Source organism: Tenrec ecaudatus, chromosome 17 (assembly GCF_050624435.1).
Source record: "Tenrec ecaudatus isolate mTenEca1 chromosome 17, mTenEca1.hap1, whole genome shotgun sequence".
Taxonomy (NCBI): domain Eukaryota; kingdom Metazoa; phylum Chordata; class Mammalia; order Afrosoricida; family Tenrecidae; genus Tenrec; species Tenrec ecaudatus.
Window position 1 is genome coordinate 24,705,381 of NC_134546.1, and position 26,006 is coordinate 24,731,386.

The following is a 26,006-nucleotide window of genomic DNA, read 5'->3' on the forward strand; positions in this document are numbered from 1 at the left end:
CTCAAGCTTGGCCTTATAGACTCTCAGGGTTGGACAAGACTTTTTTGTGAAGGACCGTCTCCTGGGCATTCTTGGGTGACATGAGCTGCATCTCTGCCCTCAAAGCTTGGGCCTGCCAGTGGAAAGCACACCTGAGGATGTTATAATCCAAAGGGTCTCCAAATGTTGCCAATATCTCGGGGGAAGGTGGGGGGTTGCTCCCAATTGAGAACCACTGTTCTAGAACAGTATTTATCTAAAAGGTACTGGTAGTCCATGGTCATCTCAGGACATTGCCTCAGTGGCTGCCTGTGCCCTTGCTTTCCCGGTGTTTAGTCTTGGACAGGGATTTCATCCTCCAGGTAGCAGCCCTCATTCATTTCGTGTCTTGAAGACTATAAAGAAATAATTTCAACAAGGCTTAAAAAGTTAAAACATCAACTGAGGTTCCATGGTAAGAGGGTTGAGTGGCCATCAGAGCTAGTGGAAGGGGAAATGAAGGAAGGTAGGCTAGAGCGAATCAGAAGATCCTGGAGTCCACCCGCAGAAGGGATAGGCTTTGCCAGATGCCACACATCGTGCTACCTACGAGCCCAGGAACATATTCCCCCGTCGAAGATGAAGGTCTGATAGCGATGTAGGGGAATCTGGATACAGCAGACGTGGTTGCTTATCAGGCTGGGGTTCAGAAAGGGGGATCTGCACTATCTCGGTTTCCTTATATCAACTGGTTTATGGTCGTTTGGATGTCTCTGTTACCACACAGATTTTCACCCGCAGAGAGAAGGGATGTAAACCCTTGAGTATTACCGGGTAGTTATTTACTCTAACAAAGCTCTGCTTGCTTGCCTTTCATCGCTGGTTCTTAGGTCACAAGGCAGGGTGCACAGGTGTGGAGCGTCACAGACAGTAAAAGAAGGGAAGTTGGTAAAAACAAAGCCCAGGTGCTGTGGAGTTGATTCTGCCTCTTAGAGACCCCAGGTGCATCAGTGTAGAACTGAGCTCCAGGGTTGCCAGGTGCTGGTTTTGGGGGAAGTACATCTCCAGGCCTTCCTTTGAGGCTCCTCTGGGTGGGCTCCCAGCTCCCCTCCTCAGTTAGCATCCCACCCAGGGACGACTCCTTGGTTGTCAGATCTGTTTTTCTGGGCTCTCGGCACTTGTGTGTTGGAGCATATTTTACCCACTCCTGTGCATCCTGAGTGTCTTCCTGGCGAGGCAGAGCAGGTGGGACCGCCCCTGGAATTGACAGTGTTGGTCCGTCTGTTCTTCTGCCCTGATTAGGATGCCAGGCATAGTCAGGTGTTTATAGTGTTCAGAATCTGCACTGCGGGGAGGAGAATAGTTCCTGGTCCTAATCCTGCTCCACAGGATGTGACCTTTCTGGGTCGTGGGCAAGGCAGAGAGAAAACGAGTCGGTTCTCTCCAACTACAAGAATATCGCAGCAGAGACTTCTGTTGATCTGAAACCTATATCGTTCTAATGAGTTACTGTCTATTATGAATGTTGATGTTTATAGAGACACCAACTTTTGTGAAATGTCCCATGAACATTGGCCTGAAGTTTGAGGGCTGTTGCTAAGGATTGGTTAAGGCAGAACAATTCCTCCAAAATACAGAGAAACCCCCTCCCTCCTATGATTGTGAAATATGTCATTTGTTCCACATATTTATGACCTCTCAGTGGCCCTGATTGATTTGCGGGATATTTTTCTTCATGATTTAGTTGATATATGTTTCTGTAATGCTCATAAAAATGTATTAATTATTGAGAATGTAGCCAACGATTGTTAAAAGAGTAGCTTTCATTTTTAACATTAATGCATTTATGAAAGCATTTAAAACATTATAAACTATGTTAAAAATAAGGATTTGATTATTATATATGTTTTCTAAGCTAAGGGAAGTTGCATACAGCATCAAATTTAAGCATTAAATGCACCGAGAAAGTGTTCACTTCTGTAATTTTTAATAAATTGCCTAGATTTTTTCATTGATAAGGTTGGAAAGAACTTCATTCTCTCGTGTACTGCTTGAGCCTCTCTAGCTGAGTTATGACATCTCAATGGTCATTTTACTGTCAGTGTTACCTGTACATCCCTCCTAAATGGGACATGGACATAATTCATGTTGATTGCTTTTTAAAGTTGAAATATGATAAGTGAATCCTCAGATTTGTTACTAATGTCTGCTTTCTCTTCTGGTTTTAGTGGCAACAGCACCCTCTGAGAAGGTAATCCATTCTTCACGATAAATCCTCTTTTCCACCTTCACAATACTTTTCTGTTCATTCTGTGTGGGTTTTTTAGGCTTAAATACAGTTACTTGTTTTCCATGGTTTAAGAAAAGGTAGCATTTATTCACTGAAGAAATGCTTAGGGAATACTTGCTATATAATTGACAGTAGGCTTATTGGTAGGAAAACAGTAGAGGCCAAATAAGACAGAAATCTTTTTTAAGCTGAAGTTCTAATGAGAAAGCAGTGGTGGAAACTTGTAGGAATGATCTATAAACAGAAAGATCTGATAATGTTTATATCATTGCGTAGTCTTGGGATCAGTATATAACGAGCGAAACAAAAATAGCAACCGGAAACACTGCCACCAAGCTAATTCTGACTCAGAGTAGGCCCATAGGTAGAGTAGACTGCCTCTACTGGCTTCGGAGAGTTGTACCTCTTAAGTGGGAGTAGAAAGCCTCGCTTTACTTCCAGGGAGCAGCTGGTTAGGTTTGAACCTTTACTTTGTTGTTAGTAGCCTCACACTTAATCCACTTTGCTACTAGGACTCCTTATAAATGGGCAAAGCACTTATGAATTCAACTAAAATTTGCCATGCATGTTTGAATTGAATTAGGATAAATAACAGAGTATATCCTTATAAATCAGTCAAGTTACAAATACTAGATTTCTGCTCAGAAATGTTCGGAGATATTTTTATAAATATATTGTATTTGTAGGATTTTATTTGCATAAAATGGCACTATAAATTGGAATTTATTAGTACGAGGTACTCAATATGCATTTGTTGGATAAAAGTCCTATTTATGTAAAACTGCTGCTTTTCTGAATGCATTTGGTCAATGCATTTAAACCATCGTTTTTCATTTAATGATAGCGTGGAATTAGGTACGTATATACTCATGTATAAGCTGAGTTTTTCAGCACATTTTTAATGCAGTTTTTGTGGTAAAATTAGGTACCTCGGCTTATATTTGGGTCAGCTTCTACTCGAGTATATATGGTAGTTAATTTTATTGTGGTAGTTAATTTTATTGTTTCTCTATTCATGTATCATTCAGTTGAAAAAGATGTTAAGCGTTAGAGTTTAGGTGGGACCACATACATATAAGGGGGCTTTAAAAACTGTAAAACTTCATTATCTTTTCATTCTACTTATCCATGAACTTTTTGAACTGCCCCCCTATATATAAATTATTATAAATGGTATTTAAAATCTTAGGTTGTATGTATAGGAGACCACACCAAACCCATTGCCATCTAGTACACTCTGACTCACAGTGGCCCTACAGGACTGGGTAGAAGTATGCCATAGGGTTTCCATATGTGTACTACTTCGGGGAGCAGACCACCACGTAGTTCCTCCTCAGAGTCACTGGTGGGTTTAAACTCTCCACCTTTGAGTGAGCAGCCATCACTTGGGGTGGGGGGAGGACCACCCCAACCTTAAAAACCAAACTCAGTGCCATTGAGTTGATCCTGACTCTTAGCGACCCCACATGGCAGCGTAGAACTTCACCCCTGGGGGGTGCCTCTTCATCGGGGCAGACAGCCTTCGCTCTCTCCTGAACAGCCCAGCATGTAGCCCACTGTGCCTTCAGGACTCCTGGATGGAGGATCTAGTAACCTAGCTATTATGTCGCCAGTGCTGAAAGAATTGAGACAAAGGAAATTATGGTTTTGGAGGGACAGTGCTCATCAGGGGGAAATTGTTGTATTCTGATGCCAAGAAACAGAACAGATTTGCAGCTTTTACATGAACATGTGCAGCTCTTAGCACCACTGAAAGTCAGTAACATGCAGCAGTTTGTAAACTTTGAGTTGAGTTCTACTTATGTGTGGAGGAATCATTTAACACAGGGCTGGTCCGGCATCTGCTGGACATCTCATCTTGACTTAGTTTTCTTCTCCGTTTACAATTAGGTTTATGGTAACTCATTAAGGATCCCTTAACATTTTCTCTTATGATATTACCATAGTTTATTTTGGGAAGAATGAATGGAGAAACTGCAATTTCTGTGGTTTGGGCGCCTTGCCAAGGTCTCATGGTGTAAAGTTGAAGCGAGAGAAAGAGGAAGGAGGGTGGCCAGGGTGGGGAGTAATATATGCAGTGATATGTGATATGTGCAGTGATATATGCAGTGATATGTGCAGTGATGAGTGATATGTGATGTATACAGTGATATGTGATATATGCGGTGATATATGATATATGCAGTGATGTATGATATATGAAGTGATATGTTATATGTGCAGTGATATATGTTATGATACATGCAGTGATGTGTGATGTATGCAGTGATGTGTGATACATGCAGTGATATGTGATGTATGCAGTGATATGTGATACATGCAGGCATATGTGATGTATACAGTGATATGTGCAGTGATGTGTGATATGTGCAGTGATGTGTGATGTACACGGTGATATGAGTGGAGGAAGTCGGTCTGGGAGCCATGAGAGACTTGGTTAGGAAGAGGACTTGTGAGGACCTGCTTGGGAAGACTCAGAATGCCTTGCTTCTTAACTGAACGCTACCTGCCGGGTAGAGCAGTGCTGATCCTGACTCTGGAGTCTGCTTCCCCAGCCCCTTGCGGGCATTTCATCTGTAAGCTACAGGAGCCAGTAACCCTCTGATCATGGTCTTCCTTTGACCGGCATTGCTCCTGGACTACAGAGAATGTGACATAACCAGGACTGTATGTATTCTTTAACTGAGAGAAAGATGAGGCGTTCTACTCCCAGAAACAGTTAACAGACTCGGGAACTCATGAGGCAGTTCTACCTGTCCTGTAAGGTTGCTGAGGGTCAGCATTGACTCCATGGCACTGAGTTTGACCTTTGGGTTTTGATATTGTAGCTAGTCTGTCATTTTTTTTTTAAACAAGGAAAACGTGAGAGCAAGTAAGGACTGCTCATTTACTTTTGGAAGATGATTTCCAGCAGGATTAACAGAGGGAGGAGAAACAGGAAGCCCAATGGACCAATTAGATTAAGATAAATTGATAATGAAGTAATGAGTCCACCCTGGAATCGTGGAGGCTGTAGCTATGACATTAGGGGAACAAGTGTAAGGAATCATGCAAATGGGAAGAACCTGTATTGAGGAAGGAAAGCCAGCAGGTGACTTTAAGCCAGAATGATGGTGGATACAGGACTGGCTGTTGCTTTAAAAGCACCTCTCTTTGGGCCTTTGGGAAACAGGTGCGTTTGACGGAGGCTCACCACAGCTGGGAACTCAAGGGTGGACTATCGTTGAAGTGCAGCAAATCGGTTTTTTAATTTTTTATTTGACATCATCTCCCAGGGTTTTGTCTAATGTCATGTGATATTTCTTTGCCTTTCTAAGAGTCTAATGAATTAAGTAAAAATAGTAATGTGTGGGAAATAAAAGTCTGAATTTTAATATTTTTTCCTTTGTTCCTCTGTCTTCCTTCCTCTCTGCTTCCCTTACCATCATTCATTTACATATGTATATGTTTAATATTACCATTTAGGAAATTCCCTCACTGAATCAAGAGAGAACCAAACTTGAGCCTGGTCAACCTCAGCTCTCTCCAGGGGTCTCAACTATTAACCTGCACCCACAGTTTCCAGGTAGCTGTGTTACCTATGTGATTTATAAGATTAGTAAACGAGCAAGATCATGAATGTCCTGTGTGTCTTTGATTTTAATGTTTATCATCAGAATCATCGTTGAAGTTCAATGTGAAAAATATATTTGAATCAGTTGATTACTATATTGACAATGTGATGTCAATGTGATCCGGGGATTCTAAGTCTTACAAGTATCTTGCTGTTGACCGGCTCCATTGAAGCTCATGGCAGTCGATGTTGCGTGTACTAAAAGAGGATGAAGAAAGACAGGGTTTTCTCCTGTATCTGTAGTTAGGCATTTTATATATTATGAAAACATTACTGAAGGTCACCATTTAATGAAGGCTCATTTTTCTTGGCATTTGAACTGCTCTCAAGAATTCTTGCTAGCTGTTGAGCCCACGGCTGTGGATGAATAGCTTGGCCTTCAGGAACATCTCGCAGCTCTCTCTAACGAGAACTGCCCTGGCTGGTTACCATAGTCAGTTAGGGCCCCAGTGCTCCTGTTTCTAAGGCTTTAATTTTCTTTCCCTTCATATAGTCGTGATTGAAAAAACGTCACCACCTGTGCCTGTAGAAGTAGCTCCTGAAGCGTCGACTTCAAGTGCCAGCCAAGTCATTGCACCTACTCAAGTGACCGGTAGGTCCAGTCCTTTTCCTGCTGCATATTCTATGGAGAAGGCATGGGGGTGAGGCTCACTAAATATTCCTCCGCAGCTCTATCTAATGTATAAGATCGCTCTCAGTGGGGTTAGTTTTAATAGCGAAGATTTGGAGATAATATAAATATTGTGAAAGAAGAAGATTAGGTTTAAATAGATTTTGGTATAATTATGCAATGGAATGTCATGTGAATATTACAATGATATTTTAAGAGTATTTAACGCCAGAAGAGAATTCTTATGACAATATTTTTAAGAGTATAGATACAATATTGGTTCCAGTTTTATTTCTTAAATGTCTATAATCACAGAAAAGTAAAAATGAAGGAAAATGCACCCAGTGTTCTTTACAACCCGATGATAGAACTGTGACTACTCCTTATCAATATATTTTTGCCTGCTTTCAAAATATGTTGCAGTAATCATATATGGTCTCAGTCATTAAAGATTAGAAAATATACCGTGTCTTTGAACAAATGCAACCTCCTAAATAGTAATATCCTCCATGTGTAATGAACTCTTTTAAATTAATAAGAAAAACACTTCTAGAAAAATGAATAAAAATGTATACAGACTATTTATAAACAAAGGAATATGATAGAAAAATCATGACCTCACTCTTAATTTTTTTAAATGGAATTTAAAATCACCCATTTTAAAAAAGCATCTTTATCAGTTTTCGATAAGAACTATTTTAGTGAAATCAAAACTTTGACACATCGCTGATGGGAATGTACCCTGGACCACCCGTTTTTTGGAGGACAGAAACTCAGAAAATTAACCCTTAAAATATTTGGAATAGTCTATTTTCAGTTATCTAGTCTCCAGAGATGATGCCAGTAGTTCATGTAAATGGATATTAGGGCTATTGATAGTGAAGGAAAGATGGAAATAAATGGTCAGCTATAGGGTATTTGATCATTATGTTGCTCACGTATGTATGCTGGAATGTTACACTGCTGCCACCAAACTATTTTCTAAGAATTTTTAATTTTAAAAGTCCAGCAGGAAATGGTCATAGTGTTGACTAGAGAGTGCAGCATCCGGAATGAAGGCTGTTGAGTAACTGTGCTGACGATAGCAGTAGATGTATAGTACGTTAAGAAAAGAGTAGAAGAAAATATACCGGATATTAGCAATGATTGTTTGTTGTAATGAGACTTGGGCCTTGGTCCGTTTTAGTTTAGGAGTTTTCCCTGTTTCGAAACATCCTTGAAATGGAACACATAGTATTATTAGTTTCAGAAAAAAATCTTGCTAAAATGAATATCTTAACTTAGCGTACAATGCCATTTGCCACCGTAGGATCACACAGCTGAATTAGCAGACTGTCACGGGAACCCCCTTAGTGGAAGTTCTAACTCCCCTTAGACTGCGTCTTCTTCAGAAACCAGCTTTGTCTCATTTCAAATAGAACTTGCAGGGTTTTTAAGCTGCTTTTCTCAAAAAACATGGCTACAAGTTCCATGAGATAGTAGGATCGAGGCATGATGGCCATCATCTTTTGGAACCAGTTCTTGCAAACAGACGGCAGCGATTACTCTGCAGATTGAAACGAGTGAACGGAAGCCGGTTGCAGGGAGGCCCGGGAGCATCGGCGTCGGAGGGTCCTGCGTAGGGGTTGTGAGGCTGACTGCAGTACTAAAGTCACCAGGTCCTCTTCGGAGATGCCTCTATGCTGACTCGCACTTTGAACCTTTCAGTTAGCTTGATAGTTTGTCCACTCAGGGGCACTGCCGAGGAGAGCGATGCTGAAACGCCAGCTGCGCTGTGTAGTTCTGGGGTGATGCAATGAAGTGACAGTGAGTTTTCAGACGGTCATGACTAACCCTGTGAATTCTTTCTCTAGAAGACGTATGAGTCTGTGCACCGCTTCACCAAGCACACAGGCACTCTGCTGTGCACTGTGCGGCATACACACGCGTGCTGTACCGTGTTTGCCAGGAAGGCTCCTCCCGTTCTTTAGCTGACTGTTTAAAAAGCAAAAACACAAACCTTACGGTGTGCCAGAACAACGGTGCAATTCTCCAGTTCTTTCTAAATAGTGTATTCCCATGTCCTAATTTAAAGACAGACTCTAGCTTTGTGCATTTTTCTCAGTGCACGTGATTGACTTCAGTGGGCAAACCACGTGCAAACGACCTCTGTGGAGGATAAGAAGTTGGGCTAGATAACAATTTAAAAAGCTAGATGCAGCTCGATGAGGATAATAAATGGAAGTTACGTAGCTTCCGCAGAGCAGAATTTTAGAAATGAAAGCCAACCTGCTATGCGAGGTGTTGGAAGAAAGCTTAATTTAAGTGGGGTAGAAAAACAGAGCTAACATCTGTTATCATATGTTTGAAGCATGGATCGTTCCTTCCAGGAAGTTGCCTGTCACTGATTCCTGCGCTTCTTCCATTTGGCAGGTGTAGGTCCTTCGGCTCCCACAATGAAGGGCTTTTTCAGACGCCATCCACGAGGAGGACATTACACGTACAGTTTTGATGAATCCAAAGAGTGTTTGCAGTTAGAGCTATACTCTATACTTTAAGCCATAGGGTCCCAAACCTATTCGACCTACCTCCCCCCCTTCCAGGAAAAAAATCAGCACCCCTGGAATTAACAGCTTTTGTACTGTAACTCACAATCCAGGATCGAGTATGGCTATCTGTTTTCGCAGCTCCGGTGGCTCATTCCAAACCCCCCAGGGGTGGGTTCCACCCACTTTGAAAAATGCTGTTTTAAACAATAATCTCCATTAGAATCCGCAGACTTTTGTATCAAGCTTAATTTGTTTCAAAATATAGATGTGCCTGTTAGATTGATATGAGTGTTGAACAGGAAGGTGTAGGAGCAAATGAACTAATTGTTACACAATAGGCTTTGTCTGGAATACTGACACCCCCCCCCATTACCCCCCATGCACACACACACAAACAGACCCAGAACCCCTATCAGTGAATCAGTTCTGACTCCTAGCAAGCCTGTGTAGGACATAGTAGAACTTCCCCAATAGCGTTTCCAAGGAGGTCATCTTTAGAAAGCAGACTGACACATGATTCTCCCCTAAGGGGACTGGCGGGTTTGAACCACCAACCTTACGGTTAGCAGCCGAACACTTAACCCATGTGCCACAAGGGTTTCTTTCTAAAAACACAGAGGCTCGCCATTACTTGTCTCTCGGTTTCTTCCATAGGTTGAAGAAAGAGACAGAATAATAAATAAGAGCCCGAAAGCAATGTAGTCAGCTCCACATTGTTCAGTGATGATATCTTTATGGTGGTGAGATAGGATGTAGCCTTTTCAGAGTCAGCCAAACACACTTTGACATGTAATTCTACAATGAGCCACATATTTACAGGAAATAAGTGATATTTTCCACTCCTCAGAGCTGACTTGCAACATCATCGGCATTCTGTTTCCAAATAAATGATACATTTCAGCATATAAATTCTTGATTTAGCATAGTGTCTTAATAGCTCAAGGTTGGGTTGGAAAATCAAACCTTTATTTCTCTGGCAAATATTTACAAAGTGGAAACAGCTGTTTCAATTGTTGTGGGACCATTTATGCTCATTGTGAGGCAGTTAGGAAGCCCGGGTGTTTGTGTAAGCCTTTCCATGAATTCGCATTGGAGGCCTTCCTCTGGTTCTTCCCGAACTTTCTCCATGGCCCTTGCAGGTGGGCCAGAAGTTATTATTTTACTTCCATGACGGCTTTGTCATTATGATGGCCAGAGCATTTTAAAAACTATTTACTCGTCACATTTTTTCCCAGAATTCAGACTTTTAAAAATGTTTGTCCCTGAAGCATATTACCAGGGTCATTCATTACAGCCTCAATAAACTATGTATGCCGATGGAAAATGGGCTTTTTACCCCCATCCTTTTGGCCACGTAAAATCACTGCCTTAAATTTCCAGTCTCAATTTATTTATTTTGAGTAATCACATCATGAGGAAAAACGCTGCAGGTTGGCATAGTCATTAGCATAGATTGCCCAAAAGAGTTTTCTTCTTTGTTCATTTTTTTTTTAATAAACGCACTGAACTCTCACTGATTTTTTGGAGTGTCCAATGGTTTTTAATCATGGCTCTTTCTCTGAATTCTAAATGCACTCCAGTGAGATGAATGGAACAAGGTATTTCACAATGGGATGATGAGGCTGTTTCGGGGCACCCACCGTCCGAGGGGTTCAGAAGAGGACGCTGGCTTGATGCCCTTTGTGAGAAGCCAGGGTGCTGAGGAGAACCAAGATAGGACCGCTCACTGCTCTGAGACCAGCGTTGCTGGTGCTAAGTTGATTTCTGACTCAGAGCAGTTTCACGGCACAGTACATCTGTTCCTAGGGCTCGACGGTCATCATTATGGGCATAGCTCTCAAAGCATCTCTCCTCTAGGGCCTGCATGCCTGGATGCCCACCAGCCTCTCAGCCACCTGCCTGGTGCCTGCCCCTTGTCCCATCAGTCTTCTTCTGAGGGCCTGGCAGCTGGTGCCCTTCCTGTGAGACTTTGCTGCAGTGTGGGGTGTCAGAGCCTGCCACACAGTCTGCGCAGGGGAATGCATGTTTGTTTGCACATGGATGGAGCCCTGTGCGAGAGGTTCCTATGCCAGCCTCGATGTCTTTGAAAAATAGTTTGTAAGACTATGTCCGCTGTAAAAAATATCGAAAGGAAAGTTTCCCTGGATAAGGAACCATCGTGTCCCTTGCTGTGCTTGGGAATGGCACTGCCCAGAAAGGGGCAGGGGATGCATGGGCAGAGAGGGTGGAGGCATGTTCTAGAGGCTTTAAAAGATGAGTACCAGTGACATTTCTCCCTTTAAATGACAACAACTGACTACTGTTCATTACCTTGGCTAACTTGTGACTAGAAAGAGGTGTTGGTAAGGTCTTGTGCCCGTTTTCTGTCTGTCCCAAAGCACAGGATCCTATGGCGGGGCCAAATGGATAGAAGGTATCTCTGCTATCACCCATGATGAAGCTTCCAGGGGCCAAATGGATAGAAGGTATCTCTGCTATCACCTATGATGAAGCTTCCACTAATGAATCACTCGTGAAGAGAGGACAGCACTGAAATCTAGTTCATTTTAGAAAATGCCCCTCCTGCTTTTGACGGACAGGTTTATAGGAAGACCAGGTCCTAAATATGTCTCTAAGAACTTGTAGGTCAGTCAGACCAAGTTCTCGCTAGCCTTACGTTGGTGCGAGATAGGAGCCTGATGGGTAACCATTGGCCCGCTAACCACAAGATCGGTGATGCAAACCACTAGGTGCTCAGCTGGAGAAAGACGAGGCCGTCCTGCTCCTGCAAATGTCTACAGCCTCAGAAAACCCGTGTCGGGGCTCAGTGAGTGGGTTTCAATGACTGAGTATCGTTTTGTTTGTTTCGGTGCAAGAAAGGTCCCGGAGCGAGCTTTTTAGGTGATTTAAAAGATGCACATGCAGCAGTTGAGTGTGATTATGAAAGAGAACTTGTTAGGGGTGTAGACTCACTGCCATCAAGTCGATCCTGCCTACTACTCACTCACTCACTCACTCACTCACTCACTCACACACTCACTCACACACTGCCATCTAGTCGTTCCTGCCTACTCACACACTCACTCACACACTCACTCACACACTGCCATCTAGTCGATCCTGCCTACTCACACACTCACTCACACACTCACTCACACACTGCCATCTAGTCGATCCTGCCTACTCACACACTCACTCACTCACTCACTCACACACTCACTCACACACTGCCATCTAGTCGATACTGCCTACTCACACACTCACTCACTCACTCACTCACACACTCACTCACACACTGCCATCTAGTCGATACTGCCTACTCACACACTCACTCACACACTCACTCACTCACTCACTCACACACTCACTCACACACTCACTCACACACTGCCATCTAGTCGATCCTGTCTACTCACTCACTCACTCACTCACACACTCACTCACACACTGCCATCTAGTCGATCCTGCCTACTCACACACTCACTCACACACTCACACACTCACTCACTCACGCACTCACTCACTCACTCACACACTCACTGCCATCTAGTCGATTGCTGCTCATATCAAAGTAAAAGGACAGCGTAGAACTGACCCCGTGAGCTTCTGAGACTATAAATCTGTCAGGAGTAGAAAGTCTGATCTGTCTCCCTCAGAGTAACTGGTGGCTTTGAACTCTGATCTCAGGGTTAGCAGCCCAGTGCATTATCCACTACACCACCAGGGCTCCTCCTGACATACAATCACCCTGTACAGCAGGGGTTCTCAACCTTCCTCATGCCCTGATCCTTTAATGCAGTTCCTCATGTGGTGGTGACCCCACCCCCACCCCAGTCATAAAACTGCTTTCGTTGCTACTTTATCACGGTCATTTTGCTACTGTGATGAATCTGGCCACCCTTGTGAAAGGGTCATTTGACCCCTAAAGGGGTCACGACCCACAGGTTGAGAACTGCTGCTATATAGGGTTTCTTAGACTGAGGTTGAAAATCTTTATGAAAGCAGACAGCCTCCTTTCCTCTCGTGGATCAGCGAGTGGGTTTGGACCAGCAGGCTGGCAGGTAGCAGCCCAAGGCTGATGGACAGCACTCTTAGGGAACATTAGCCCATCATGAAAGGTCCAACAGGAGTTGCCCATCCAGGTTGGACATCGGAAACCCTGGCGCACCCTTCCAGTGGTGTCAGTGTACCCTTATGCATTTATTTATTTGTTTGTTTGTTTATTTTAGCATGTCCTTAGTGTTCTGGCCGAGATCAACATTTTCAGGCTGTATCTTGATATGCTCACCCTTGGTGGTAATCAACTGGAAATCCTCAAATATGTAATGTGACTATCATTTTGACCCTACTATTCTTCTTGAAAATACTGGGTTAGAAGAAATGGCCATTTTATTTCATTTCATGGCCCAAGACTCTACCGAACTCACTGCCATTGGCTTGACTCCACCTCACGGAATGCCTACTTGGGTTATTATGGACAGACCTCGCACCCTTGTGTTCTTCTCTTTGGAACCACGGATTCTCGGGCACGGCTGTGTTCTTTCCTTCTCGGCCTGCCTGCTCACAGACTCAGTGAAGGGGTTTTCCTTGGACTCTTCCATGCCGGCATCTCTCCTAAACACTGTGAAGGCAGTGAGCTCAAGGCTGTACTTTTATAAATAGGCTTATTTATAATCATAGGTGTTTATTTGTAAATGAATTCAACATGAACAACAGAAATTGCAGTGCCTAACTTGGAACATATGTCTGTGCTATACGCTGGGCGAAAGACATTACTTCGATGTCTTTGGAGCTCCCACTGGGGTTGGTACTCTGATTATCTCCCTTTTATGCGTGTGGAAAAGAGGCTGAGAAGGGTGAAGGAACTTGTTCCATGCTGCAGAACCAGTAAGAGGCAGCAGGAGGATTGATCGCTAAGCCTGTAGTTCTGTTCCACTAGTTTCACTGCGTCCACGCTGACAGTGTACCTCCTTACAAATGGAGTCTGAAACAGAATGTCGCATGGCAGTGATTCACTGCTGGTGCCTCCTCGTGAATTCTGTGCTCCTGGAGTCTCTCTGGCAATGGAGCTCATTCAATGGGTTCCCTGCACCATGAGCTCCTTTGGCCATGCCTTCATCCCAAGGTGTGTATGTGAGTGGTGTGAGCACTCAGGGTTAACCTGAGCAGACTTTCCAGGAGAAGGGAGTTTTGAGCACGGATGTGTAGGAGTTGGGGAGGAATTTGGCACTGAATGTTTGCAGGCGGCATCCTGCCTTAGCACTCTCAGTAAAATGTGTTCACATTGGTGTTGGCAGATAACGAGTAAGGTATTCCTGGATGTTTTGTTTTGATTAGAAGTGGGAGGTCTTTACTGGGAGGCTAATGAGAACTCTCGGAAGAGTTCAGAGATAGCCATTGCAATTGGAATTTGCTAACAAGGAGGTTGCTGTGCCTTTCTTGTCAGGAGAAGCTACACAGTAATTCAACCACTATCACCTAAGATAGATTTGAGTGGGTAGAAGTGCTTTGAAAGGCCACCCTAGAAGTTGCTTGATAAAAAATTGATCTAACCACATCCAACGTGACTTCTTTCTGAGTTTCTGTCACTCCAGTTCATCTCAGAAGTTTCTTCCCTTGGAAATACCAATGGCATTGGGTAGCACTGCTGGTCAGCCACATTTCAGAGGTCACCTTTTGCCATCTAATTGCACACCTGGAAATAATTTGCCACGTACCCAAGAAACACAGTAATAATTTGCAAGTCGAAGTGAAATAATTATGTCTTTCTTTGTTGTTTTTTTCTCTCCATGTTACATCTTTTTAAAGAAATCAATGAATGTACTGTGAACCCCGACATCTGTGGAGCAGGACACTGCATTAACCTGCCAGTGAGGTACACGTGCATATGCTACGAAGGCTACAAGTTCAGTGAGCAACAGAGGAAATGTGTTGGTAAGAGGCACAGATGTCTTTTATAAAAACAAAACCCAAAACTTGTGAAATAGAGACTGGTTGTACATTGAGAAGCATTTTCCTGGCATGCCTATTTACCGATCAGGTCTGGGACAGCATGTTTATATCTGAGCTAATGGAACTCAAGGTTTGCCAACCTGGGATGCTACAACTTCTTGGTTCAGTTGCTAAGGGTAATACAATTGCACCAAGGTAAAATAATTTCCCGAACTTTTTCAGGTAAGCAAGTAAAAGCATTAAGAACTCTAGAAATAGCTACACATTTAGCAAGAACAAATTAACATTAATAAATGTTGCGATAATGTGTTATAGTCATTTATATACATATATAGGATTTATATATATATGATCTGACAGCTAACAGATTTCTTTTGAAATCCCTATTAGAAGAAAAACTCTTCAATATATACTTACTTGAAGCTATTGATGAGTATTTATGTATATATTCTAGTTTTTAAAGAAAAAATTAACAATAAAGGAGTATGATAGTGCTGAGTACTTTATTTTGAATGTGTGTTAATTCGAAATTTAATTACTCTCTTCTTCTAGAGCAGTGGTTCTCAACCTTCCTAGTGCCATGACCCTTTAATAAAGTTCCCATGTTGTGACTCCCAACCATAAAATTATTTTTGTTGCTATTTCCTGTCATTTTGCTACTATTATGAATCAGGTGACCCCTGGGAAAGGGTTGTTTGGTTGAGAAAGCTGCTCTGGAGAAATACCATGCAGCTGTAAGAGTTAGAAGGAGACTACAAAACAACAAAGGCACTTAGCTAACCCACATGCAAGCATCACGACCTCAGAGTCGCCTGTCGGGTGGTGTGTCTGTTGGGTGGGGGACACCCACTTGCCCCAGAGCATGGCAGTTTCCCTTTCATTTGTACGTGTCACGTGTACTGTGCGCTGAGGACCCTCACACAGAGGGCAGAGGTGATCGCCTCTACCTTGTCCGTGTACTTGGGTTTCTTCAGAGCATTTCTGCTGGGGCCTGGCCACGCCTGGGAATTGGGTGGCACATGTCAGAGCTTTAGGTGACTCCAGTTGTCATGCGGATCCTAAGCTGCTCTGCAATCCCTGTAAAGCACCAGCGCCTTGGGATCCAGGTAGTAGCTTTTGGGGAGGAATGCACAGTAATTCCCAGCAACCGTCTTTCCCTGCTTGCGGATCACGACCATGTCTCCTTGGCCTGGTTTCCATCGTGTTCAAGGTGTGTGGTGCACAGGGCGTGAGATGGATTTTGCAGACCAGAGAGAGGGAGAATTTCTTGCGGCAATACGCGAATCCTTTGTTGTCATTATTTTATTTAGGCCATTTTATTGGGGGAATCTTACAACCTTTGGTAGGATCCCTGCATCAACCGTGTCAGACACGTGTACGCTAATCCAGTGGCATGTGTTTGGTTGGCAGATCTCGACGAATGCACTCACGCCCAGCACCTCTGCTCCCACGGGCGCTGTGAAAACACCGAGGGCAGTTTCCTGTGTATTTGCCCAGCAGGATTCATGGCCAGCAACGAGGGCACGAGCTGCATAGGTACTAGCGGTGTCTTCCCTCATCTGCAAACCCCTCCCTCCCCCCCCCCCGCCGGAGCAGGGATCGCAGATCCTGCCAGGCCCTCTCTGTCAGTGAATAAGTAGACAACCCATAAACTTCCATGAAGCGCCTCTGTAGCATGACATCCCTGAGGGGGTGCAGTGCGCATCGCTAAACCCTCCAAAACTAACCACCAGGTTGGCCTCAGCTGCTTCAGAAGAAAGACCTGGTGATGGTGTTAGGTGCCTTCTCCTCGGTTCTGAATCGTGGCCTATGAACAACCAAAGGGAACAGTGCCCGTCCCGTCCTCCCACTTATTCTTCTGCGGGGGCATACTGCCCCTAAAGATCAGCCGCTGGACACCCGTGGAGCACAGTTCGACTCTGACACACGCCGGTCCCCACGAGTCAAAATCAACTTGGGGACAACTGGTTTGGGCAATCTGTCTTCTTGACAGAGCTGCTTGTGCTATATTAAGCAGTAGCTTATATCACAGACACTGGGAAGTAGAAAAATTAATCCCCCCAAGGAGCACTTTGGAATAGAGTGTCAAATGGACTACAAAGGTAACATGCATTAAAAATACTCCTTGGGCAGCCTGCGGGAATCAGACCCCTCCATGTCAAGGCATCTGGGGCAAATCACAGACACGGTAGCAGAAATTCTTTACTCTGTTCCTCAATTAGACCCGACCCTGGGCGCTGGGAGAGGGCTGCCCTGCTGTGGTGCTAAGTTAAACGTGAGCGTGTTTTCTGCCCCCGTAGATGTGGATGAGTGCCTGCGGCCCGATGTCTGCGGGGACGGGTACTGCGTCAACACCGTGGGGGCCTTCCGCTGCGAGTACTGTGACCAGGGCTACCGCATGACCCGCAGAGGCCACTGCGAAGGTGAGTGTGCCCAGAGAGCCGGCCACTGCAGCGCCAACGTGCGCCCCTGACTCGGCCACTGCAGCGCCAACGTGCACCCCTGACTCGAGGCTGGGTCTAAAACACCTTCTCATCCTGCACCTGGGCGCTCCCTACTTCCCGGACCCCTCACTTCCCGCTACCTCAGGATGAGCGTCCACTCCTGTGCTCTCTTTTTAACTCACTTCGGAACCCGCCTCCCCTGGCATTTGGCGTAAAGTCTGTATCAGCATAATTATGGACAGAGTGTCTTAGTACAAACTCAGAATTCATGATAGTGCCCAGATGACTCAGCTGGGAACGGGGCGCAGGCATAGTCAATGTTGATGCTTACATCTTTTAAATCATTTTATTGGAGGCTCTTACAGCTCTTAGAACATTCCATCCATCAGTTGTATCTGGCATATTTGTACGTAGGTTGCCATCACCATCTTATACACATTTACTTCCTATTTGAGCCCTTGGTATCAGCTCCTCTTTTTACTCTTCCTCTCCCACCCTCCTAACCCTTTGACCCCTTGGTTAATTATACATTTTTATTGTTTTCAAGTCTTACACCGTCTTCCCTTTACCCATGTTTCACAGGAATGGGAGTGGCAATACCAGGAGAGGTGGGGGGCAGAAGGGGGAACCAATCACAATGATCAACCCATTCCCCCTCCCCTCCCCTCCCCTCCCCGGGGATGAACAACAGAACAACAGATGCTACATTTTTGACCTTTCCTCCTAGCGACATACTTTTATGTCACTGCCTCTCTTTACGTGAGTTCCGGCACTTGCTCGCTCCCTCCCTACAGGAAGATTGTCTAACCAGTGCCCACTCAGATACCAAGTGTGCCAGATAAAATGCCTTTATTATGACCACCGCAGTTAGCTTCCTCTCGTTAGAAAAGTGTTTGGGAACATATTTATTGCACGGTTACCCATTTGCTGTGTTTGTACATGTTTGTGCCATTACCTGGTCATCTTGGGGCTGTTTCTTTTCCCTGCCTTGGAAGCAGTAGGAGAAAGAGCTGGGGATTCTGAGCCAGTGGTGGAGGAGCCGGCAATGACCAGAGGACAGTGCAGGTTCCCAGGGGGTCCTGTCCGGTCGGCCTGGAGACCAGCCCCATTAAATTCAGCCTGACTTCTGGGGTTAGGAAGAGCGCGATTAGGGGGCATTGTCTCCTCTCAGCTTTCCCCTGGCCTCCACACATTGGTTTCTGTCACAGCTTTGATGACCCGAGCTTGGAGAGAGCTCAGGAGACCTTCTCTGGCAGGCTACAGCCGCCTCTCCTGTTGGCCTCATGCCTTGCTACGCCACCCTTGCCCTGGGGACCCACTCTAGAGGGGAGTGGGAGGATTCACGGTGTTAGTGGATTTCTGATCAACTTGGGATCAGGATGGAGCCATGAACTCTCTCCTGACAGCTGAGATGTCTCAGTCAGGCATAGGTGTGAGTGTCCCCCAGGGGTGTGTGCAGGGAACTCTCTTGCTCCTGCGAAGTATGGAAACTAGAAAGTACCTGGGCTATGGCATCAGCTCAGGGCCCCGGGCTTTAGTCGCCATGTGGTCTCAGGTTCATTACCTGGGACTTTGAAACTTCATTCATTATCTGTAAAATGGGATCTATGAAGTTATGTTAAATCTCTCTCGTGGGCGAGCTATAACTTGGTCCTTGGCTCTGCACAAGAAAGAATTCATGCCGACGTCTGGTTTGTGATCCAAGTGAGTTTTATGAAAGTTAGAAGCAGTTTCAGGTTTTATAGTAAATGGAACACAAGCCAGGCAGAGTCTGCGGCATGGTTGGCAGCGTTGGGCTGTGCAGCTCGGTTACACTGAGCTGTGTGTCAGCCATTGGGAGAGAATGCCGGAGCAACACTGCTGGCTTTTCAGGACCCCCATCGGGAGGTGTGATCAGCCCCATTGGCTTAATCAATTTCACCTGACCCAGATGACCCAATCCAGGTGTAATGCCCACCTTGGTGTACCTCCCCTTCTTGGTCAGGAGCTCGAACCTGCACAGTTACCATGTGGTTGTCATGAAAATGCATACATGCGGGGGTTCTTGTATGGGCCCATCGAGTTGGTAGTACTCAAGAAGCAGTCCATCCCCTGCCGATTCTGGCTCAGAGAGACCCCACAGGACACGGCAGAGCTGCCCCTGCGGGTTCCTGATGCTGTAACTCTGTCTGGGAGTAGAAAGCATCTTATTTCTCCCACAGAGCAGCTGGTGGTTCCAAACTGCTGACCTTGTGGTTAGCAGCAGGACACATCACCACTGGGAAGCACTGGTTGGTCTAAACCTCCCTCCTCCCTAGCCCCTTCAGTGTGGGGCATCAGGTCTTCTCAGCACATTCATGTTGGGAGAGTGATAAAAGTAGATGGAGGTGTGTGTGTGTGTGTATGTGTGTGTATGTGTGTGTGTTGGGGGGGTGTAGTTTACACGACAAAGTTGATTCTGTGCAAAGTGACACTCCCACCAAAAGAAGTCAAATTCGGGTCCTTTCTTTGCGCGGCAGAGCAGCCCCGGGGTGGAAAGATGTAATATTTAAGAAAACAACTAGCGTGCCAGGAACGATGGAAGGGAGTGTAGACCCGGAGTCTGAAAGCCATTCAATTACAACTAGGAAACAGCCATCCTCCCTAGATGGAAATTATTTAGCAGAAGTAGTACCAGGGGCCCCGGTAAATAATGCAAAATTCCACTCCGGTGCAAAGGCTCGGAGAGGAGAGGGAGCCAAGCCTGCGCTTGTTTTCCCATTCCCTCATGGACCACAACCCAAGGTCCCTGGGCTTCTGGCGCACTGAAGATTTGCTCAGCTGTCCCTAACAAGCTGCTCCCAAGCAGCGCCAGTCTCCAAGGAGTCTATTGTAGTTTGCAGACGTTCTCTCATGCAGCCTCGCTTTATTCCCTGAATATGTGACCAGGCAGGTAGTTCCTAATTCCTGGGCAGGAGAACACATCAGCCAAAGTGAGCGCTGTGGGAAGTGCAGGGGACGTTCTCTTGGATGTCACAGCAGTGCACCCATATGTCTCAGTGACCTTCTCTGATCTAGCAGCTGTATTTCTATAATTGAAAAAAAAAAAAAAAACCATCCCAGTCCAGAGGAGAATGCAATGCTGGTTGGAAAAATGAAATGGCCAACCCCATCTTGCTGTAGAACCAAAAGTCCCAGAACATCTGATCTGAAAACAACCACGGGGGATCATTGTCAGCTGGCAGGAACTATTTTGCTGATAGGAAATGACAATGCTGACCTGGGACTTCTGTCAGTATCATCGTCAAGTGATCGATTTAACATGCCTGCGGCTAAGCGCCGTGAAATCCTTTATAAGGACTGACCACAATTCAGACGATAGATAGCCGTTTAGTGGACCCATGATTCACTTCCTTCCAGGTTTCAGTTCGTGTCCTGAGAAAAACACTTCTATTTTAAAGATGGTCCCAAGTACCCCATTGGTGTAGAGTCGATTGCACGTCATAAGGACCCCAAAGGACAGCGAGGAGCGGATCACTAGGTTCCCATGGTTCTGATCTTGACAGAAGCGGACTGCCACACTTTCCAATGCCACAGCAGCTGCTGCGATTTAATCGCTGGTGTTGCTGTTGGCTGCCAATCACTTACTAACGGCCGCACCAGGACTCCTTGTGGAAGATGAGTAGAGGTCCAAAACCATTTCTGTTCATCCCACTGAAGACATTTAATATGCTTGTTTAAATTCAAAATCCACCTTTAGCATGTTGTTTGTTTTAACTGGAGCTAGAATCCAAGGTATTGCCACCTCCCCTTTTTAAGTTGCTCATAATAGAACATGTCCTATTGACTTGTTTTGGGGGGGGGGTGTTGATTGCTACCACTTTTTAAAACGATGCCCTAATAATCTGAGGGATTTTTGTTTTAAGTTGCAATCCCATAGAGCTCGAGAATTCTGGAGTTCAGTGTTCTGACCCCCGGGGCTAGATGGGGCTGGAGGAGAAACCTCATTCGCCCTCATGATCTCTTGTTTTCTGCTATGCTCTAACCCGCCACTTCACTACAAATTTTTGTCTCTTTTTAAAAATATACTTTTAAATTGTGAAAAATGTATTTGTAACAATGCATGTACCATTTCAGCATTCTTCACACGCACACTGTACTGACATGAGCTTATGTTCATCCTGTTAGTCAACCATCACCCTTATCTGTTCCCCAGTTTTTCATCCCCCTTTGCAGAAGCTCATGGAGCCCCCCCTCCCACCCGCCTCTTCTGCTCACTGCTGGTCACCAAGAGTACACTCTGACCGCTGCCCTGCATTTCCCTTCTAATGGCTCATGTTTGACCACTCTTAAAAAAGCCCAAGCCGATTGCAATGGTCTCAACCACAGTCGCAAGAATTTTAAGGTGTTTTCTCCTCTTCGTATCAAAAATAACTATAATAAATCAGCCTTGAATCTTACAAAAAAGACGGCATTTCTTTACCAAAAGAATGTTTTGCTGCTGACCATACTACAGTCTGGAAGGAGACTGAGTTCACTCTCTCCTGATGTTCTTTTTCCACCATCCGGGGATCTCTGTCATAGGAAAGGCTCATAAATTAAGTATAGGATGCTCCTGGGTCCTTGAAGTCACAGGAGGATTTCTGGCCAGCATCTGCTGCCTGCAGCAAGAACCCCTCATTGCTGGAGCGAGGGGGCCCCCACTCTCGCTCCCCTTCCTCGTGTTTCTTGCTGGCAAGCTTTGCTGTCACTTGAAAGATGGGATGTCCAGAAAGTGGACCCAGAGGAGCTGGTAGTTGAAGAATCTGCAGCGTGCGCAAGTCCTTGAGTCCAGGTGTGTCCAGCAGCGCCCTTGAGTCCAGATGTGTCCAGCAGCGCCCTTGAGTCCAGGTGTGTCCAGCAGCGCCCTAGAGTCCAGGTGTGTCCAGCAGCGCCCTTGTTGCTGTGTGCGCAGGGCAAACCTCACGTGCCACTTCGCCAGGCATTGCTCTCCTCCCAGCAACGCCGATGCACTGCCTTTTCCCCCTCTTCACAAAGTGAACGTTGGCTTTGTTAATCTGATCAAATGTGTGTGACCTGGCTCTTCATTTTTTCCCCAGATATTAATGAGTGTTTGAGTCCAAGTAGCTGCCCAGAGGAGCAGTGTGTGAACTCTCCAGGATCTTACCAGTGTGTCCCCTGCACCGAAGGATTCCGAGGCTGGAATGGACAGTGTCTTGGTAGGTTGCTTCTCCCGTGTGCTCACCACAGTTGCTTTCTCGTGCATTGCGCGTCTTCTAGCAGAACGGTGCAATGCCAAATGAGCCTTCTTTTTAAAGTAATTTCAGAGATAAAGAACGTTATAAACCTGTCATCCTAAGAAAAATAATGGTGAAGAAAATGCATTGGGATGAAGGTTGTGAGACTTCAGATGAGACAAAGAAAAAATAATGATTGGAACAAATTGATTTTTTGGGAGCGGGGGAGGGGAACAAATTGATTTTTTTTGGGAGCGGGGGAGGGGAACAAATTGGTTCTTAGTGTGTGATAAATACCACAAGCTTAAAGAAAACAATAAACACCACGACGGGAGGGAGAGGATGGGGCTAGGGAGGAGAAAGAAAGTACCAGAGACGAATTAGAATTAAAATAAGAGTAGACTTGCAAACGAAGAAGCAAAAGCCCATGCTCCTTATGTTCATTCACTTGCATACACATATTTGATAAATACCGAGTACCTATATTAGGCACGGAGGTGGATACAGTGACAAATTTGTTTTAGTTCTGATTGTTGATTTTGTTAATTGATATATGGTCTACACGGCCTCATAATGATCCCATGTCCAACCAAGCAAAATGTTGTCCCGGGTTGTCTTCATCATCATCAGTCTGTTCAAGTTCATGCTGAGGTCACGGTTTCTTTGGAGTGCTTTCCTCCCAAGGGGGCTTGTCCTCCAGTGTTGTACTGGTCAATATTCTGTTGTGATCTATGGTTTTTTTTTTTTCCCGGCTCATTTTCAGAAGTAGAGAACCAGGCCTTTCTTTCTAGTCTGTCTTATCTTAAAAGATCTGCTGAAACTGGATAGGTTTTTAACTGTGTTAGGCCAAGTTGATTCGAGAAACAAAACTAGAGACACTCATAGATGTGTAGGAGAGAGCTTTATATGAAGGAGCAATTGTATATTGAGAAAACATCTCAGCCAATCTGGATGAAGTCCATAAGTTTGATATTAGTTCATAAGTTCAAAATTCCTCCTTGAGATTCAAATGATGCAAAAATGCAGGAGGATCACAGGCTGGTGGGTGCAAAGTCTTGTGGATCCAAAGCTTTGTGTATCCAATGGTGGTGGAAGAATCTCAGCCCAGGAGCAGGTCTCCATGTGGGAGCTGGCTCTTCAACAGGAAGGTAAAGCAGAGAGAGAGAGAGAGGTTCTCACAGGTCTCAGCAAGTCTCTGAGTGGCTTGTCAACAGGAAGACCAAGGCAGAGAGAGAGGAAGTTCCCAGAATCCTCATGAGAATGCCTCATGTGGAATCCCGGAATCCACAAGGAGGCATTATCAGGCTGTAACCTGATTGACAGGCTAGACTCCATCCCTTCACCCTTAACACCTTCAAATTGACACGAGATTGGGTAACCACCACACTGCTATCTTCGCTGTCATTAGCTCTTGCTCTTCCATGGTGGTCTGTTGGGTGTGTCCATATGTGATCCTTTTCTTAAAAGTTGGACCCTTTTCCTCCCCATGCCAGAACTCTGAATACGTGAGTTAAACTTTCCATCCACCCCTTTTCCCTTTCTTCCATAAATAAATATTAAGAACATATATATATGTATATATATATATATGAAGGGCTACCCCCTCCCCCAAAACACGGAAAAATGTTTTCCCCTCAAAGCTATGTATTTGAATTTTTTCACAAAAGAACCTTCTCACCTTCAAAGCACTCTTCATTTCACTTAGCACGTTTGTCAAATCTGTGATTCCATTCTTGGAAACATTTTTCTTTTCCTAACTGGAATTTCTTTTCCTTTTAACACTTTTTTGGGGGGCTCTTGCATCTCATCACAATCCATACATTCATCCACTGTATCAAGCACATTTGCACATATGCCACCATCATCATTTTCAAAGCATTCTCTTCCCACTTGAGTCCCTGGTATCAGCTCCCTATTTCTTCCCCCTCCCACCCTCCTTCATGAACCCTTGATAAAGCTATAGATTATTATTTCATATATTGTCCTCCATCGCCTCTTATCCACTTTTCCATTGTTCATCCCCCTAGGAGGGAGTTCTAGGTTGATCCTTGTGATCGATTGCCCTCTTCTACCCCTCCCCTCCCCTAATCCTCCTGGTATCTCGAATCTCATTGTTGATCCTGGGGCGTTTATCTATCCTGGATTCTCTGTGTCGCAGGCTCTTGTCTGTAGATTGGAAACATTTTTAAAACTCATCTGTTTGGATGGCTGACAGAACCTCCCTCGCTTTTTGGTTTGTTTATTTTTTTCACCTCTTCATCAAATTGCTGTTCTTTTATGTCCCTCTTCATTTGTGGAAACAAAAATGTCACACAGAGTGAGGTCAGGTGAGTAAGGTGCTTGGGGCAAAAGAGGTGTGCTGGTTTTGCCAAAAACTGGCGAGGTGAGATGGCTGCATGAGCAGGTGCATCGTTGTGGTGGCAAAACCAGTCCCCCATCTTCCGCCAATCAGGCCTTTTTGTTGTACACTGTTACGCAATCTTTTCAGAACCTCTTAAATAGAAAGCCTGATTAACAGCCTGACCTGGTGGAACGAACTCCAAATGTACTACAAGTTGACCTTTTCATTCATTTGGGAAGTTGATGGATGTCCAGAATAAGGTTTGTCAGCAATCGGCATTTCGCTTTTTTTGAAATCAGAAAACCACTTGTACACTTGAGGTTTTTCCCCCTCGTGCTGTGCTTGTAAGCTGTGTGCAACAGCACAACAGTTTCTGTGGCATTTTTCACGAATCGAGCAAAACTGCTTTACGAAAAAATGTACTGTGACCAGAGAGAACCTTCCCAGACATGCCAGTGGGTGTGCTCACCCAGTAAGGTGCTTGATGATCTCCTGGTGGGACAAACAAGTACTATGAAAGTTTCGCTGGGGAGAGTTTTCTGATTTGGGGTGGGGGGTACCCCCTCATATACCCAACACCTCAAAAAGTCCACAAAAATTGGCATTAAAAGATAGTGGAGTTTTGCACAACTTTTGAAGCTCTTTCATTGATAGAAGGCCGAGTCAGAGAAGTACAGCTGCTAGAGCTCCAGTTCATATGTGCCTGGGTGTGTTTTCAACAAGGATGCTTCAAGACCTCTCTCTGATTAGGTGATACCTCCAGACCAGTTCTCTCAGTAAGACATTTTCTTAGTCTTGTGGAATTACTGCTCCACTTCCAAAACACTAGTCCACAGTTTTTACACAGTTTAGACCGTTTAGAAAGGTCCGAAGACCTCAAAAATGCCCCGAGAGAGGTGAGACCGTCAGCCACAATAAATGTAGAAACCATGGCTTTAGAGTTGTAGGTTTTAGATTTCAGTTGTTGATCCATTGTGAGTTTATTTTAGTTTACGGTGTGAGATACGGGCCCTGCTTCATTTTTCTGCAAATGGATGTCCAGTTTGGCCAGCGCCCTGTTAGAGACTATCACTAATCCCTTTCCTGTGTCTTGGTC

The 26,006-nt window shown here is 44.9% G+C and overlaps 1 protein-coding gene across 10 annotated transcripts in view; it reads left to right on the forward strand.

The window, feature by feature from the left end:
• LTBP1 (latent transforming growth factor beta binding protein 1) overlaps positions 1-26,006 on the forward strand; it is a 436,575-nt gene that overhangs the window by 298,071 nt on the left and 112,498 nt on the right. For all 10 annotated transcript variants that reach the window (XM_075536011.1, XM_075536010.1, XM_075536014.1 and 7 more), the window contains 7 exons: positions 2,187-2,209; positions 5,714-5,813; positions 6,355-6,453; positions 14,787-14,912; positions 16,341-16,466; positions 17,231-17,353; positions 22,432-22,551. In XM_075536011.1, coding sequence (XP_075392126.1) covers positions 2,187-2,209; positions 5,714-5,813; positions 6,355-6,453; positions 14,787-14,912; positions 16,341-16,466; positions 17,231-17,353; positions 22,432-22,551 — 717 coding nt within the window. The remainder of the gene's footprint in view (positions 1-2,186; positions 2,210-5,713; positions 5,814-6,354; positions 6,454-14,786; positions 14,913-16,340; positions 16,467-17,230; positions 17,354-22,431; positions 22,552-26,006) is intronic.